At 35.9% G+C, this 18,534-nt stretch overlaps 1 protein-coding gene across 1 annotated transcript in view; it reads left to right on the top strand.

Annotated features, from left to right (window-relative positions):
- LOC148953810 (uncharacterized) overlaps positions 1-18,534 on the top strand; it is a 273,349-nt gene that overhangs the window by 226,257 nt on the left and 28,558 nt on the right. Inside the window, exon 19 of the mRNA XM_089085651.1 lies at positions 11,952-12,179. Coding sequence (XP_088941777.1) covers positions 11,952-12,179 — 228 coding nt within the window. The remainder of the gene's footprint in view (positions 1-11,951; positions 12,180-18,534) is intronic.

The following is an 18,534-nucleotide window of genomic DNA, read 5'->3' as shown; positions in this document are numbered from 1 at the left end:
TGTAAGTTTTTGTGTGCATGTAAGTTTTTATGTGCATGTAAGTTTTCGTGTGCATGTTTAAGTTTTTGTGTGTGTGTGTGTGTGTGTGTTTGTTTTTGTGTGTGTGTAAGTTTTGGCGTGTGTGTGTGTTAGTTTTCGTGTGTGTGGGTAAGTTTTCGTGTGTGTGTGTGTGTAAGTTTTTGTGTGTGTGTTTTAGTTTGTGTGCGTGTGTGTATGTTTGTGTGTGTGTGTTTTTTTTTGTGTGTGTGTGTAAGTTTTTGTGTGTGTGTGTGTAAGTTTTTGTGTGTGTGTGTAAGTTTTTGTGTGTGTGTGTGTAAGTTTTTGTGTGTGTAAGTTTTTGTGTGTGTGTGTGTAAGTTTTTGTGTGTGGGTGTAAGTTTTTGTGTGTGTGTGTGTGTTATTTTTTGTGTGTCTTACATTTTTTTTGTGTAAGTTTTTAAGTTTGTGTGTAAGTTTTAGTGTGTGTGTGTAAATTTTTGTGTGAATGTAATTTTTATTGTGAAATTGTTAGTTTTTGTGTGTGTGTGTGTGTGTGTGTAAGTTTTTGTGTGTGTGTGTAAGTTTTGGCGTGTGTGTGTAAGTTTTAGTGTGTTTGTGTGTAAGTTTTTGTGTGTGTGTGTAAGTTTTTGTGTGTGTGTGTCAGTTTGTGTGTGTGTGTAAGTTTTTGTGTGCATGTAAGATTTTGTGTGCATGTAAGTTTTTGAATGTGGGTGTAAGTTTTTGTGTGTGTTTGTAAGTTTTTGTGTGTCTAAGCTATTGCGTGTGGATATAAGTTTTTTGTGTTTGTGTAAGTTTGTGTGTGTGTGTAAGTTTTGTGTGTGTGTTGTGTGTGTGTGTGTGTGTGTGTGTGTGTGTGTGTGTGTGTGTGTAAGTTTTTGTGTGTGTAAGTTTTGGCGTGTGTGTGTAAGTTTTCGTGTGTGTGTGTGTAAGTTTGTGTGTGTGTGTGTGTGTGTAATTTTTTGTGCATGTGTGTGTGAGTTTTTTTTGTTGATGTGTAATTTTTTGTGTATGTGTGTTTGTGTGTGTCAATTTTTGTGTGTGTGTAAGTTTTGGCGTGTGTGTGAGTTTTCGTGTGTGTGTGTGTGTGTGTAAGTTTTGTGTGTGTGTGTGTGTAAGTTTTTGTGTGCATGTAAGTTTTTGTGTGCATGTAAGTTTTCGTGTGCATGTGTAAGTTTTGTGTGTGTGTGTGTGTGTGTAAGTTTGTGTGTGTGTGTGTGTGTGTGTTTGGCGTGTGTGTGTAAGTTTTCGTGTGTGTGTGTGTAAGTTTTCGTGTGCATGTGTAAGTTTTTGTGTGTGTAAGTTTTGGCGTGTGTGTGTAAGTTTTCGTGTGTGTGTGTGTAAGTTTTGTGAGTGTGTCTGTGTGTTTTTGTTTTTGTGCGTGTGTGGGTGAGTTTTTTTTTGTTTTCAGGTTTTAGTTTTTGTGTGTGTGTGTGTGTGTGTGTAAGTTTTTGTGTGTGTGTAATAATAGGCTGTTTTGGTATTTTTTTCGTGTGTTTGTTTTTTTAAGTTTTTTGTGTGTGTGTGTGTGTGTGTAATTTTTTTTGTGCATGTAAGTTTTTGTGTGAGTGTTAGTGTTTGTGTGCTTGTGTAAGTTTTTGTGTGTGTGTGTGTGTTATTTTTTGTGTGTGTAAGTTTTGGAGTGTGTGTGTTAGTTTTCGTGTGTGTATGTTTAAGTTTTTTGTGTGTGTGTGTGTGAAAGTTTTTGTGCGTGTGTGTGTGAGTTTTTTTGTGTTCATGTGTAAGTCTTGTGTGTGTGTGTGTGTGTGTGTGTAAGTTTTGGTGTGTGTGTGTGAGTTTTGGTGTGTGTGTAAGTTTTTGTGTGTGTGTGTGTAAGTTTTGTGTGTGTGTGTGTGTGTGTGTAAGTTTTTGTGTGTGTGTGTGTGTGAGTTTTTTTTGTTTTAATGTGTATTTTTTTTTGTTTTTGTGTGTGTGTGTAAGTTTTTGTGTTTGTTTAATTTTTTTGGTGTGTGTGTGAGTTTTCGTGTGTGTGTGTGTGTGTAAGTTGTGTGTGTGTGTGTGTAAGTTTTTGTGTGCATTTTAGTTTTTGTGTGCTTTTTTGTTTTCGTTTGGTTTTGTTTTTTTTTTTTTGTGTGTGTGTGTTTATTTTTTTGTTTGTGTGTGTTTTTGTTTTGGTGTGTGTGTGTTAGTTTTAGTGTGTGTGTGTAAGTTTTCGTGTGTGTGTGTAAGTTTTTGTGTGTGTGTGTAAGTTTTTGTGTGTGTGTAAGTTTTTGTGTGCATGTATGGGGACCGGGGGAGGACCTTTGGGGCCCAGGGAGGGCGTTTGGGGATCCGGGGACCCTTGAGGATTGAGTGGTCTTTTGGGAGCCCGGGGGACCTTTGAGGACCGGGGGAGGGCCTTTGGGAGCCCAGTGGACCTTTGGGGACCGGGGGAGGACCTTTGGGGGTCCGCGGGACCCTTGGGGGCGGGTTGGCCCTTTGGGAGCCGGGGGGACCTTTGCGGTCCTGGGGAGGGCCTTTGGGGGCCTTTGGAGGGCGTTTGGGGGATAACATTTCGAAATTTTTACTTTTTAGTTTACTTTTTTTGCGGCGCATCCATGCGGCGCATCCTACGGCGCTTTCCTGCGGTGCCTCCCTGCGGCGCATCCCCTGCGGCGCTTTCCTGACCCGCGGCGCATCCCTGCGGCACATCCTGTGGCGCTTTCCTGGCCCACGGCGCATCCCGGCGGCACTTCTCTGGTCCGGTGGACCTTTGGGGGCCGGGAGAGGGCCTTTGGGGGCACAGGGAGGGCCTTTGGGGCACAGGGAGGGCCTTTGGGGGTCCGAGGGGACAGTTGGGGGCCTGGGGGACATTTGGGGACCGGTGGAGGGCCTTTGGGACCCCGTTGGTCCTTTGGGAGCTCGATGGGCCTTTGGGGGGCCCGGGGATGGCCTTTGGGGGTCTGGGTGGGCCTTTGGGGGCGCCGGTGGCCCTTTGGGAGCTTGGGGGGCCTTTGAGGACCGGGGGCTTCCTTCGGGGTTGGGGTAGGAGGATTGGAACCCTTTGGGGTTGGGTTAGAGGACCTCACAACACTGTTCAAATGAAACTTGTGTATTATAACGACCACAGAGTTTCACCATTAAATTCTCTTCTAAAATCTCTTCAAAAGTCATCTTTTAAAATTTCTCTAACTGTTTCACCGAAATAATTCCATAACCTGTCTAAAACACTTTCGCCCAAATAATCCCTAAACGTAATTCAGCGTGTTCCTTTTGTTTTTGGCATCTCTGCGCTAATGCATTTCAAATTAATAAGAAACCTGATTCCCGCGCTAAAACAATTCATCGCTAAGATGTTTCTTGGAGAATTGTTTCCATGGCCATTGGCTATTAATATCCTTTGGAGTTCGACCAAAAGAGTTGTTTCCGAGGCAAAGACATTAATGACTTGGATCTATTCCTGGAGAATCGTTTCTATACGAAAATTTTTAAAGTCTGACAGATGATGTCATTGGTTGTTTGATCTGTCAAGAAAGGGGAAATTAATTTGTTGTTTCTAAGGGGAATTATTGATTCACGATGGGTGAATTGAGGTCGACAGCACAGGTGTTTGACATTCGCTGAGAGCGTGCACTTACAACAACAACAACATCGACCTTGGAAATTTAGGTCATTGACCCCATTAACCACGTGTTCTCCCTAGGGACTCTATGCCCATATATGGTGTGCTGTCACGAGTCACTAAGGCCTTTCTACTTTCGTTTTCAAATTTAACCCCCTCCTCCCTTAAGGAAAATTTTTGGGCTATTCTCTCCTGTCCTCTCATGCAAAAACCATATTGGAGTCTTGACTTTTTTGTGCATTTTTCTTTAAATATCAAACTAAAAAATTACTACTTTTGGATTTGAATTTTTGCACTGTTGTGTTTGAACATTGGAATCGTTTTGGTACAGTATCAGAGGCAACGCTTTAGCGTTGCGTATAGTAAAGGCCATACGGATCCAATGTTTTATTAATTTTTTTCCCCAGAGGCATTTCATATGGAAGAGGTCGTAGTAGAAACTTCAACAGGGGCTCATTCGATCAGAAATTAAGAGTTTTTGTGCCCTTTTTGATATTAAAAAACGTTTGGTGGAAACCTAGCCCCCCCCCCTCTCACGCCCATCAGTCCCCCAGACACATCCAATCAAAATTTTGAGAAAGCCATTTTGTTCAGCGTAGTTGATTTCCAGATAGAAAATATATTTTTGAGGAGGATACTCCCCCACAACCCTCAGGGCAAGGGTTTTAAGTTGTGCCCTGGGCGTATATGAGGTTTTTATAGAACACGTTGTCGTAGAAACTTCAAAACATGCTCATTCGATTGGAAATTAAAGGGCTAGTGCCCTTTTTAATAGTCGAAAGTGATTGGAGTGTAACTAGCCCCCTCCCCCCCACGCCCATCATTTCCCCAAACACATTCAATCAAAATTTTCAGATAGCCATTTTGTTCAGCGTAGTTGATTTCCAGATAGAAAATATATTTTTGAGGAGGGCACTCCCCCACAACCCTCAAGGCAAGGGTTTTAATTTATGCCCTGGGGGCATATAAGTTTTTTATAGAAGGCGTTGTCGTAGAAACTTCAAAACAGGCTCATTTGATTGGAAATTAAAGGACTAGTGCTCTTTTTAATAGTCGAAAATGATTGGAGGGCAACTAGCCCCCCCCCCCCCTCATGCTCATCATTTCCCCAAACACATCCAATCAAAATTCTGAGATATCCATTTTGTTAATCGTATTTGATTTCCAGATAGAAACTATGTTTTTGAGGAGGACACTCCCCCAGAACCTCCAGGGTAAGAGTTTTAAGATATGCCCTGGGGGCATATAAGGTTTTTATAGAAGGTGTTGTCATAGAAACTTCAAAAAAAGACTCATTCGATTGGAAATTCAAAGGTATAGTGCCCTTTTTAATAGTCGCAAGTGATTGGAGGGCAACTAGCCCCCCCCACGCCCATAATTCCCCCAAACACATCCAATCAAAATTTTGAGATAGCCGTTTTGTTCAGCGTAGTTGATTTCCGGATAGAAAATATGATTTTGAGGAGGACAATCCCCCACAACCCTCAGGGCAAGGGTTTTAAGTTATGCCCTGGGGGCATATAAGGTTTTTATAGAAGGCGTTGTCGGAGAAACTTCAAAACAGGTTTATTCGGTTGGACATTAAAGGGCTAGTGCCCTTTTTAATAGTTGAAAGTGATTGGAGGGTAATTAGCTCCCCCCACACCCCGCATTTCTCCAAATACATCCAATAAAAATTTTGAGATAGCCAATTTGTTCAGCGTAGTTGATTTCCAAATAGAAAATATGTTTTTGAGGAGGACACTCCCCCACAACCCTCAGGTCGAGAGTTTTAAGTTATGCCCTGGGGGCATATAAGGTCTTTATAGAAGGCGTTGTCGTAGAAACTTCAAAACAGGCACATTCGATTGCAAATTCAAAGGGCTAGAGCCCTTTTTAATAGTCGAAAGTGATTGGAGGGCAACTAGCCCCTCTCCACCACGCCCATCATTCCCCCAAACACATCCAATCAAAATTTTGAGATAGCCATTTTGTTCAGCGTAGTTGATTTCCATATAGAAAATATGTTTTTGAGGAGGACAATCCCCCACAACCCTCAGGGCAAGTGTTTTAAGTTATGCCCTGGGGGCATATAAGGTTTTTATAGATGGCGGTGTCGTAGAAACTTCAAAAAAAGGCTCATTCGATTGGAAATTACGAGGGCTAGTGCCCTTTGTAATAGTCGAAAGTGATTTGAGGGCAACTAACCCCCCTCTCACGCCCACCTTTTCCCCAAACACATACAATCAAAATTTTAAGACCGCCATTTTATTAAACATAGTTTTAATTTCTGGAAATTAGGTCTTTGAGGATTACAACTCCCCCAAAGCCCTCAGGGCAAGGGTTGTAATTTAAGGATTCTCCGAATCCTTCATATTATTTCTTATGGAAGGGATGCTCGTATAAAGTTTAGAGAGGGCTCATTTGATTGAAAATTGAAAGTTCTTGTTCAATTTTCAAGAGTCAAAAGAGATTAAAGGGCAACTAGCTCCTCTCCCTCCTCCAGGCCCTAAATGCTCCAGATAAAAATTATGAGATAAACATTTTGTTAAAATAGTCAGAGTTCTGATAACAAAAAGCTCCGGTGTCGACAGAGCCCACCCGGTTCCAGGGGTGGGCGTTGTAAGTAAAGACCTGGGGCATTACTTATAAAGGGGGGTTATAACTTATGGAAAGGGGCTTTGTTTGGGAAGAACACATAGGAAATCTATTATAATTATCCAATTATAAGGTTAAAATACATACTCTTTGATAGATGCAAAATTGCTTTGGCACACAAATTCCTATTAAGGTCAATTCCAAACAGTCGTGAACCCTTTGTGTCAGCAAGTGAAATGGTCTAAACCCCCTTATTGGAGCTATCTTTTCAATCCATTCATTGTTGTCAATCGCTGTCCACAAGTTATGCAAGCTGTCTATTGTTCATATATAAGGTTTTTATCAAAGAGGTAATCGTATAGACTTTGAAAAAAGCCTCATTCGGTTTAAATTGAAAGTTCTAGATCCGTTTTTTAAAGTCAAGAATAATCGGACAGTAGGCAACCCCCCCCCCCCCCCGATGCCAAAACAGCTTGAAACTTTTTGATCTAAAAAACGGGAAGAAATAAATTAAAAAGAATACTTTCCATTAAACAAGTTTCTCATTGGAAAGTGAAGTTCACCTTAAACTACAGCTAAGCGGTTACAAATGACTTTTAAAATTCAAAAACACAATGACCAGAAATTACAATTAAAGGGTCAATGAAACCCAAAACGACAAGAACTTAAACAAACAATAATAGCAAAAAAACATACAACAAGTAATAACATAAATAAATAAATAGATCTTAAAGCGAGTAATTATTGATTGAATATGAATATTAAGATTAAAACTAATACAAATATTTTGCTATTGAAGTATATATGAAACTTAAAACGAAAAGAAATTAAATAAACAATCAAAGCAAACAAACACACAATATATATTAATGTAAATGAATAAATAAATCTTAAAACGAGTGACACTTAAATTGAATATGCAAATCAAGTTTGAATCGAATAAAAATAACTGCAAGCAAGAGTTTGGGTATCGTCTCACTGCAGAAGCCTAAAACATACTGCGTCATTGGCGCTTTACTGAAAACGAATTATATTACAAATGTTTTCTTTTGTACTTAATATTGAAAATAAATATTAAAATTACAGTAAAATTTTGAACTGATGAGCTTTTAGCAATTAATATCATTATGCATCAAATATTCAGTTTAATTTATTAGTTCTCTTCAAGATTGATCAAGACAAATATAGTTTCACTACAAGCAAAATTTGGATACTGCTCCCCTTCTTTAACTGTAAAAACCTGAAGCCTTCTGCGTCATTGGTGCTTCACTGAAAACGAATTACTCGTATATTACAAATTTATTCTTTTCCAGTTCTTACAGCATTGAAAATGAAAATAAAAATTAAAGTGAAAAAAAAATCTTGAACTGATGGATCTTTCCACAATTAATATCATTATATATTTAATAATCAATTTGATTTTGTTTATACTTTCCAAGACTGTTCAAAACTCATGTAGTTTTGCCATTTTTTTTAACTCTGCCATTTTTTGTAACTAATCGTGTTAGTTTGTTATGAAAACATTCTATGGCTTCTAGGCATTTCTATTTGAGCGGAAAACTCCACCTCAAACTTTGTGGAACATGCATTTTCTTGCATGAAACACCAAAATATAATAAAATGTCAAGTTTCGGAATGTTCCACAACTCGCAAGCAAGTGCCATTGTTATTTTTGAATCCGCATGGTCAATTTAGGGGGTGGAGGGTAGGCTAATTCTCGTAGCAGCCCCATTCCGTCGTGGTATGGTTCACATTTTCAACACCTGGCGTCCGGACTATCATATAATCTACCAAGCATACAACTACCCGAAATCAGTATCAATAAATAAATGAAACCCAAAACGAACAAAAATTAAAATAAATATTAGAGTCAAACTCAAAGCGAGCATAAATTAAAGTGAGTAGGGTTCAAAACCCCTATGCTTTCTAAAAGCCAGAATATAATTTGTATTTTACTGAAAAAAAAATAAAATGAGTTTACTGAAAAAAAAATGTATATTGTCAATTTAATATACATATGCTGATATTCATTCCCTAAAATCTTAATTAATTTTTGATTTCTTAAAGTTACAGAAGTGAAAATATTTCAAAGAATTGTTTTCAGTAAAGCGCTAATGACGCAGTAGGTTTTAGGCTTCTGCAGTGAGACGATACGCAAACTCTTGTTTGTAGTTATTTTCATTCGATTCAAAGTTGATTTGCATATTCAATTTAAGTTTCACTCGTTTTAAGATTTATTTGTTCATTTTCATTAATATATATTGTATGTTTGTTCGCATTGATTGTTTATTTAATTTTTGTTCGTTTTAAGTTTCATATATACTTTAATAGCAAAATATTTGTTTTCGTTTTAAGCTTGATTTTTATATTCAATCTAAGCATTATTCGCTTTAAGATCTATTTATTTATTTATGTTATTACTTGTTTTATGTTTTTTACTACGATTGTTTATTTAATTCCTGTTCGTTTTGGGTTTCATTTATTCTTTAATAGTAATTTCTGGTCGTTTTGAGTTTGAATTTTAACAGGTATTTGTATCTCCTAAGCTTAAGTTTTAAATGGCCTTTACTTTTCTTTGAAAAACTTATTTTTCGAAAAGTTTTTTAATTAATTAAATAAAAAAAACTGAAAGTAAGGAACGACGTTAAAACTTAAAAAGAACAGAAATTATTCCGCAAATGAAAGGGGCTGTTCCCTCCTCAACGCCTCGCTCTTTACGCTAAAGTTTTTTTATTGTTTAAAAAAATAGAGCTATGAGAAATTCAAACTTTATCGTAAAGAGGGAGGGGCTGAGGAGGGGACAGCCCTTTCATATACGGAATAATTTCTGCTCATTTTAAGTTTTAACGTCGTTCCTTACTTTCAGTTAAAAAAAACTTTTTTTTTTAGTTTAATTTTTGAACGTTTTTGAATTAATGCAGGTTTTGATTTTGGCTCACTGTACTTGAATAATTAAAGCAAAATTGGTATATTAATTTTACTTTTATTTGGTTAAATGGCTTTCTCGAAACTTGTTTATTTTTATTTACGAACGTTTTTATTAGTAATAAATATACGTAACTTACAAATTAACTTACGTACCGAACTTCTATATTCATTGATTTTTAATACGTATATTAGTGGGTTCACCCCCTATTCAATACCTTGGTCTTTACGCTAAAGTTCGAATTTTGTTCCAATTCTTAAAAAATGACTCCTTAATGACAAATGCCGTTAATTAGAATAAATATCTCTTATGAAAGTACTAAAAACTCTCTGGCTTGAAAAGCGAGGTTTTGACTAGGGGATGAACCGAATCATATACGTAATATTTTCTGTTCGTTTTAAGTTTTGATGTTGCTCCTTACTTTCAGTTGAAAAACTTGTTGTTTTTTTATTTAATTTCTGATCGTTTGCTTTAATAGTGCTGGGAAATCCGGCGCCCCCTTCATAGCATTTTCCCTTCCCCCATTGAAACTTCCTTCATGGAAAGATCCTCTCATATAACCCCTGACCCCCCCCCCACCCACCTACCAGAAAAAATCCCCCCTGAAAACGTCTATATACTTCCCAATAACCAATAATATTATGTTAACATTGGGCAAAGTTCATAACTTTCAGCCCTTCTCCCTGGGACTTCGGGGAATTAAGTCATCCTAAAAGATATACTTATCATATTTTCGACCATGCTGAACAAAATGGCTATCTCAAAATTTTGACCGGGTGATTTTGGGAAAAATGAGCGTGGGAGTGGGCCTAGTAACCCTCCATTTTTTTGGCACTTAAAAAGGGCACTAGAACTTTTAATTTCCGTTCCAATGAGCCCTCCCACGATATTCTAGGACCACTGGGTCGACTCGATCACCCCTGGGGGAAAAAAACAGCAAAAAAACAAATAAACACGCATCCGTGATCTTTCTTCTGGCAAAAAAATGTAAAATTCCACATTTTTCTAGATAGGTGCTTGAAACCTCTACAGTAGGGTTCACTGATACGCTGAATATGATGGTGTGATTTTCATTAAGGATCTATAACTTTTAGGGGTCTTTCCCCCTTTTTTCTAAAATCAGCCAAATTTTCTCAGGCGCGTAACTTTTGATGGACAATACTAAACTTGATGAAACTTATATATTTGAAATCAGCATTAAAATCTGATTCTTTGGTGTATCTATTGGTATATTGGTATCCGTTTTCTAGAGTTTCGGTTACCATTGAGCCGGGTCGCTCCTTACTTACAGTTCGTTACCACGAACTGTTTGATTTATTGACAATTCAAAGGCGGTCGATAGTACATTGACAGTACATAATTGTTCGTTCCTAGGCTTAGAATTTACTTTACTTTATATATTTTTAGTGTGCTTCTTGCAAGAGCAGTAACACAGGGACGGTAGAAGGAATTATTTAATAATTTTAGTCCCTCCCTCTCCACACAAAAAATTTATTGGGCCATCGTCCCCTCCCCCAATTAAAAGATTTATTGGGTGATTTTTGTTTTTTAATATTTTTGTTTTTATATGAAATCAAAAAATTACAACCTTTGGGTGCAAATTTTTCCGCCCTTGTATTTGAACATTATAACCGTCTTGGTATCTTTTGTGACCGTATTTGACCGCAGAGACGTTCGAAGGGGGTGGACCTGCTCAGTTGCCCTGGTTACCGCAGCTGGGGGTGGTGGGGTGTTTGGCTGAGGGTGGGGGTGGATGGGTTGCCCACTTGGATCAATTTTTCGCTTTGATTTGGCTTTTTTGCTTATATTTGAGTCAGAGGGGGGCACTGTAACTATTTTGGCCCCGGGCACCATCTACCCTAAAAACGGCTCTGTTTGACCGTTTGTGATTATGTTTATTGATAATATAAAATCGGCGTGGTCCAAATAATATTTGATAGCATCTGAATAATATCTAAAAGGAAGTAATAATGGATGACCTGTCAAACTTTCAGGAATCTTGACTTGGGGGAAGGAGCAGTGGAGAAAAGGGGGATGTTTCATCTTCGATATGCACCAACGTTTTGAACTATTTACTCCTCTGGGAATTAAAATGCGTTAATGGAATCGGAAAACGCTGTGTGTACCTCGGTTATCAAAATAAGTAAGTAAGTAAGTATGACGGCACAAGACCCTCAAGGTCCAAACTGGCGGCGCTGATTTCCGTTTCGTGGCCATTCAGCGAAGAAGCACAATAGGGGGCTGGGGCCAGCTATCCTGTGCTTTCAAATACCTTTTTTCCTTACTTTCCCCTGATTTTTCCAGGTACCCATTTAGAGCTGAGTTGGCTCTGGCTGAGCTTCCAGAGTCGCGCCACTGACCCCCGTCCCAAACCAAATAAGTGGCCACGCCAGGAATCGAATCCGTGCCTCTTGGAAAAAAAACATTCTCAACCCAGCGCGCTAACCAGTTAGCCAGAACGGCTCTGTTGCTCTGTTATCAAAATAGTATATCTGCAATCTCTCGAGAACAGCTTGGGGGATCAAGCTCAGTTTCAGAGAATTCAATTGGACGTCAAATTTTACTTGGAAAGAAGCGGCATGGGTGGGAGGATTTTAATCCTCCTTTGCAAATCACATTCCTTTGCACAAGTTTGAAAATGAACCTCTGACCAGGTGAAGTTGTTACTCATGAAAATTGTCAATTTATATCCATTCCATAATAAAGTAACAGTATTTGGAAGTTTGTTTTAACCAGATGATTTTAGTATTGAAGTAAAAAAGAGCAATATATTTTCTTTTTTAAATGCATTTGATTTTTTTACACTTTAATTAGTTTGGCATCTGAGCAGCTCAAAATTATCGTGGACGAAATTGAGAATGCTAGCATAATTTATGGTCACATATTCCAGGTACTAACGTAGAAGAGATATCCCAGTTAAGTCAAAAGCTCCGGACAGCAGAAGAACGATGCGAAACGATGCAAGCCCTTTCGAAAAAGTTGGAAGAGCAAAAGAACGATATAGCCCTAAGATTAGCTTCTGTTATGAGCTCTCTTAAAAAGGTTACTGGAGTGTCAGATAAACTCAATTTTGATAAGCATCCTCCAAGTCCGATTAGGCGATTAGCCCAGTTCAAAAGTAAGTATATTTATGCACTATTAGGCTGTGGCATTTTAAGCATACTTACTCATTGTGCCCTTGAGAGGGTGGCTTTATTGGTAATGAAAAACAAAATCCATATCTCAAAATTTTATAATAACATTTTGTAATGAGCCTGTGTCAGTACTAAAAAAACTGAAGATGAGGCGCTGATTTTGTTTCTTTATCATCAAATAAATGCTGTAGTTTTAAACCCCTCAAATTCTTAAAAGCTAATATGCAAATTCAAAACTAAAATATATTTGAAATCCTGGCGTAATCCCACTTTGAAGAAAATGCAACAAGTCTATCTTACTCTAAAATTAACTAAAAAAACAAGTTTTTTTTAACTGAAAGTAAGGAGCGACATTAAAAGTTAAAACGAACAGAAATTATTCCATATATGAAAGGGACTTTCCCCTCCTCAACGCCTCGCTCTTTACGCTAAAGCTTTTTATTGTTTTAAAAAATACAGTTGTGAGAAAGAGTCTAACTCTAAAGAGTCTAACGTAAAGAGCGAGGCGTTGAGGAGAGGAAAGTCCCTGTCATATACGGAATAATTTCTGTTCGTTTTAAGTTTTAACGTCGCTCCTTACTTTCAGTTAAAAAAAAAACTTGTTTTTTTAGTTAATTTCTGAAGGTTTTTGAATTAATGCAGCTTTGATTTTGGCTCACCGTATATGAATAATTAAAAAGAAATTCCCATATTAATTTTCCTTTTTTTGGTAATTGGCTTTCTCGAAATTTTGTTTTGACGTAACTTACAAATGAACTTACGTAACGAATTTCTATATTCGTATGTTTTTATTACGTATATTAGGGAGTTCGCTCCCTAGTCAATACCTCGCTCTTTACGCTAAAGTCACAAAGGCCGGTTAATTAGAATAGATAGTTGTTATACTGGTAACCACCGGTGGCACCAGTGTTATACTGGTAGGTTTCAATGCCACCAGCATTGGTGTGGTAACGTACAGGTGTCACCACTTATTGGTGTAAAAATGGTGCTAAACCATTAACTGTAGGGAAAAGCCCCTGGCGGTGCCACATTTTATGGGATGTCCGCGTCTACCACGCCGGTTCTGTAAATATCGGGTTTGATAGTACACAGTTTGTAGAAATAATATTACTTGTATTCTTCCTAGCGGTCACAATAAACACATCTATAAATTCCCATTACAGACTCCCTATGCGGGGTCTCAAAGTAGACTACTCAAAAATAATATTCTATACAGCAATTTTTCATAGGTGTGGACTTTCACTTGGCCCAGCCAATCCTCTCAATCCCCATACAAAACCCATTCTACTTTTTCTTCACTTTACCTTTCAATGACTCAGACCAAGAAGTCCAAAATAGAATTTAGTTCAAAGCTTACTTATTGCGAAAGCATCTAACTTAGCAACCAGAATTCAACTTAGGATTAAAAATTATCTTATAGGCTAATGTAATTACAGAAAAGAAAATGGGTCATTTATCTGAAAAGAAAAGAAAAAGGGGTGGAACCCCAACACCTCATAAATGACCACCCACGCGCCACTCTGGTCCACCCTTACAAATATAACACTTAACTTCAAGTTTAAAGAATCCCTTTGTCTTCTTTCTTCCACCAGTGCCTGTACTTCCACCGCTTGGCTCAGGATCTATCGTTATCCCCACGTCTCTACCGTAGAACCACCATTTTCTTTATCATATAGTATCTGCATTAGGTTTTGAAAGTTGAAGTCCCCAAGATTCGTAGAAAATGATCGTGCGCAGCACAATCAAAACACAAATTTTCTCGCTCTCACGAATTTACATTTGAGAGGAGCAGAGAATGAGTTTCTGGCACATTTGATGATGCCAGCCATCATGAAAAGTTGGCTGCACTAGCCTCTTAATTTCCATCTGTAGAAACAACCCCACATCTCAATAAAAAGTAAATTGCCCCTTGGCATAATTTCAAATAATCTATGGCCGAAAATGCAAAGTCCTGTGAAAACGATAAGGGTTCAGGGAAATGAAGTAAAAATCTGAGCGAACCTTGAATCGCTTTTTTCTGGGTCCTAACCCCTAAAATAATCGAATGAATAATGCTCGGCGATGAGGAATGAAGATAATTTTGAAGACTGGAAAGACAAGGCTTCAGTAAAGGTATCATAACTTGTCCGCCAGTTGTGCATTGAGGAATAGGGCCATCTTTCACGTCTTCCCTCAGGAATCTTCCCCCATATACCTTTAATCATTGACACATCATTTCTTTTTGAAACTGCTTGAGTCATTGAAGTAGTAGCAGTAACCTTTTTACATCGCATACAATAAATCTTACGTTGTAAATTCATTTCAATTTATAAGAGACTGAAATTATTAGATAAATTTTCTAAATAATAGAAAAAAAAATTGTTCTTAAAAAAAGTATTCTATTAAATGGGTTTGATTATTATTGAAGGTAATAAAAGTGAAATTGAAGAATCTTATACAAGTAATCCAATTAGAATAGATCGTAATTATGATTATGAAATCGCCTGAACGCAGTGTACTTTATGGTATTTCATGGCATAATATTAGTGATAAATTTAAAAACAATACATTTGAGTTTAGAAAAAATAAAGATGAACCATGGCTAAATGTTGTGACACACAATGGTATGTATAATGACGAGTGTTTCAATTATTTTCTAAGTCATTACTTTAATGCTTCTAGAGAAAATTGTCCAATAACTGTTTCATCAAATCCTGCAACAATGAGATTCGTTATATTATTAAAAGATAATTATGAATTTAAATTTGATAGTGATTTAAGTATTATTTTAGGATTTGAAAATGATGTTAAATTATCAGATAAAATTATTGAAGGTACAAGAGTTCCAAATATTACAAGAAATGTTGATAAAATCCAAGTCCATTGTTCATTAGTTGATTCATTATTTAATAAATGTTGATTAATAAAAAACAATTGCTATACACAAGACAATACGGTAGTGGTACTAGCAGTTTCTTTAAGAATATAGCTAACTCGGAATTATTCAAGACTTCCCTGAAAAATATAAAAGATGGAGCTTTATCAGTGTATAATAATATGATTAAACCTCGATTAGAGTTAGTAAGAAATAGAGGTATTGAATATGGTAAAGAATTCATCGCTTTAAATAGAAAAGAATTAGATGATATATTTAAAAATAAAAAATCGATGAAAGAAGCTATTGGAAATAATAAAAGGTATATAGATAGAAGAGGTCGAGCTCTCTTAAATACGTTGATTACAGGAAAGGGATTAGAAATTTAAAAATGAAAAACTATTTAACAGATTTCTTCTCTATATAAATGGACGTTGTTAATGAAGTTGTTGCTCCTTATTGGCAAATATTTGAAAAGCCTATTGTTGATGATTCGACAACGAAATATGAATTTAGAGAAATTAGAGAAACAAATTTTAATGTTTCAAAATTAGATAATTGTGAATTTAAAATAAAAGATTTAGAATCTTGGATCCTTCCTAGTGATAGCTATCTTCATGCAAAAAAAAAAAATATCGCGAGAGGATGGAAAGAATATGGATGCTGTATATAAGGCTACTTTAACAAATAATGGGTTTAATCTGTTTAAAAATGCTGAATAAATCATCAATGGTAAAACAATTGAATCTATTGATTATGTTGGTATATCGACAACCGTTAAAGATATATTAAAATTTTCTGATGATTATTCAAGAAGCGCAGCAACAAATATGTTTTAGTATAAAGATAAAAAGCAAATAAATGATTCATTTACAGAAGAAAGTGAGTTTGTAAGTACTTCAACAACCGCAAAAGCAGGTGAAAGTCCAATAATTAAAACAAGGAAAAATTGTAAATTTAATAGAGGTTTATTAAAAAGATATAATACAACAAAAGAAAGTCATTTAGCCAGTAGGTGTTTACCATTGTCAAGGCTATTTTGATTTTGTCAAGACATAAATCGTGTATTTAGATATGTTACACCTAATAAATTGCGTTTAATAGGAATAGTAACAATAATATGATTATCTAAAAGGGTCCTCAAAATTTTAAAGTAGATATAATGTATTTATCTTGGATTCTACTAGTATTAAATCCTAGTTTATTCATTAGACATGAGTTAGAAGGTAAATTAGTTAAAAAGAGTTCATTTGAATTAAGATGGGAAGCGTGTATTACTTATAAAAATGATAATAGAAATGACAAAGAATTGACATGGAGAGTCGTCAGTGAAAGATGCAATACAACTAAAATTGTTGTAGTATTACAGAAAACAGAAAAAAAATAGTAATGCTTTACAACATAATATGGTATTTGATCATATGAATATTGAAAAAATTGAAGTGAGAGTCAAGGGTTATAAATATCCAAACGAAGATCTAAAATGTAATTTTAGTAATGATAATGAGGATTATTCTAATGTTTATCAATGATTTTCATATTTAGGATACAAACATCGAAACGTTGATAGTGGAACTATTGTTAGCTATAATGACTTTAAAACAGTATATCCATTATTTGGTTCTGACGTTTCAAAACAAGAACCTAATATTTATGCATCTGGATCAAATGTTGATATAGAAATTAAACTTTTGTTAGATCAAGAGCCTGCTGATTCATACAACATTTACTGCGTTATATATTCAGAAAGAAAAGCAAACATGGATGTCATTGATCATAAATTATATGTTAATCTATAAATTATTTTCGATTCAGAAAATTCTTTAAATAAAATAATTTACGGATTAATGGAGAAACTTTTAAGAGAAATGAAAATTGAAAAAAACATAATAGAATCTTTAAAAAAGAAGATTTCGACACTGGAGTAAAATGTACAATTCAAGAAAAGAAAAACTTATTAACTAAATACGGTAATAAACTCGTTATTATTATTAATTTTGATGATGAAATGGTTGATATCTTTGCACCAAAATGATTTGATTTTAAAGCACCTGATTTTCAAAAGAAATTTAAAAAAATAGAAAAAGATAAAGGTATGATTTTAAAGGTTATTGAAAGAAAAGGGAAAGATAATAATAATTATCTAGATATTGATATTGAACTTAATTAGTAGTATATAAAACTATCTAATAAATATTAAACTATTAAATTTTATCAGTAGTATAAGGACAATGCAATATTTTTTCAAATTACTTCAAAAATTTGTATTTCAGAAGACTTTTTTTGATGTTAAAGCTCATGATGGAAATTATTAAAATATTGCAGATTTTCATTTAAAATGGGGTGAGTTCAATTGAAAAAGGGGGTAAATTGAAGGGGTGAGATAGGTGAGGCAGCTCCTGTATTTCTTATACTACTTGTACGTAAGTATGCCTTTATAGTCAATTTGCATAATTTTTTATCATCTTTTATCTTCAGCTCATATCAAAGGTAAGATAAAAGGAGATAAGTGTGAAATAGAACGTCTTTAGGATTTCATAATTAAGTTACGGGTTTTGCTGCGTAAAGGACACCCTAGACAGTCAACCATTTTGATCAAAAGCTTCCGTCAATCAATTGACTTAAGTGTGATTGACCGTCTAGGAACCGACTGAGTCATTCAAACTTTCTATCAATCACCATAAACGCTTCAAACAGGTTCCTAGACACAAGATTCAAACAGGTTCCTAGACGGTCAATAATGCTTTAATTAATTGATTGATGGAAGCTTTTGATCAAAATGACTGACCGTCTAGAGTGTCCTTAACATAAGACGTTGGTAGTTGTCAAACGGTTTGTGGTAACAAACAGTAAGTAGGGATTCTTTACTTACCGGCTGTGGAGCCGGAATTGGAGTTTGAGTCAATTTTTCTGAATGAAATTGGAGTTGCAGTCGGTATATTGAAAATGTCTGGAGTCGGAGTTGGAGTCGACTTCACAGACCAATAGTAACCGAAACTCTAAAAAAAGGAATTTTAATAACAATTAATACGTCAAAAGAATTGGCTTTTTAAATATATAAAATTCATGAAGTTTTATGCTATCCGTTAAAAGTTACAAGCCTGGGAAATTTTGCCTGATTTTCGAAAAAGGAGGGAAACATCCCCAAAACATCAAGCAATATTAATGAAAATAGCGCCGTCAGATTCAGCATATCAGAGAACACTACTGTGCAGGTTCCAAGCTCCTATCAACAAAAATGTGGAATTTTGTACTTTTGCCATGCGTGTTTGTTTGCTTGTTGTTTTCAAACAGTTCGTGGTAACGAACTAAAGTAAGAAGCGATTCGGTCCAATAGTAACCGGAACCCTAAAAAAAGGAATTCCGATGACAACACATCAAAATATTTGGTTTTCTATATTGCCAAAATATAATACCGCTGCATCTAATAGGCATGCATTAAGCCACATCTAAGTATAATTATTGATACCGTCACAATCTTCTTT

The sequence above is a fragment of the Artemia sp. Qi Xiang Cuo genome, chromosome 3 (genome assembly GCF_049724085.1).
Source record: "Artemia sp. Qi Xiang Cuo chromosome 3, ASM4972408v1, whole genome shotgun sequence".
NCBI lineage: Eukaryota > Metazoa > Arthropoda > Branchiopoda > Anostraca > Artemiidae > Artemia > Artemia sp. Qi Xiang Cuo.
The sequence above is the reverse complement of the archived record's forward strand: the minus strand, read 5'-3'. Positions and strand labels throughout refer to the sequence as shown.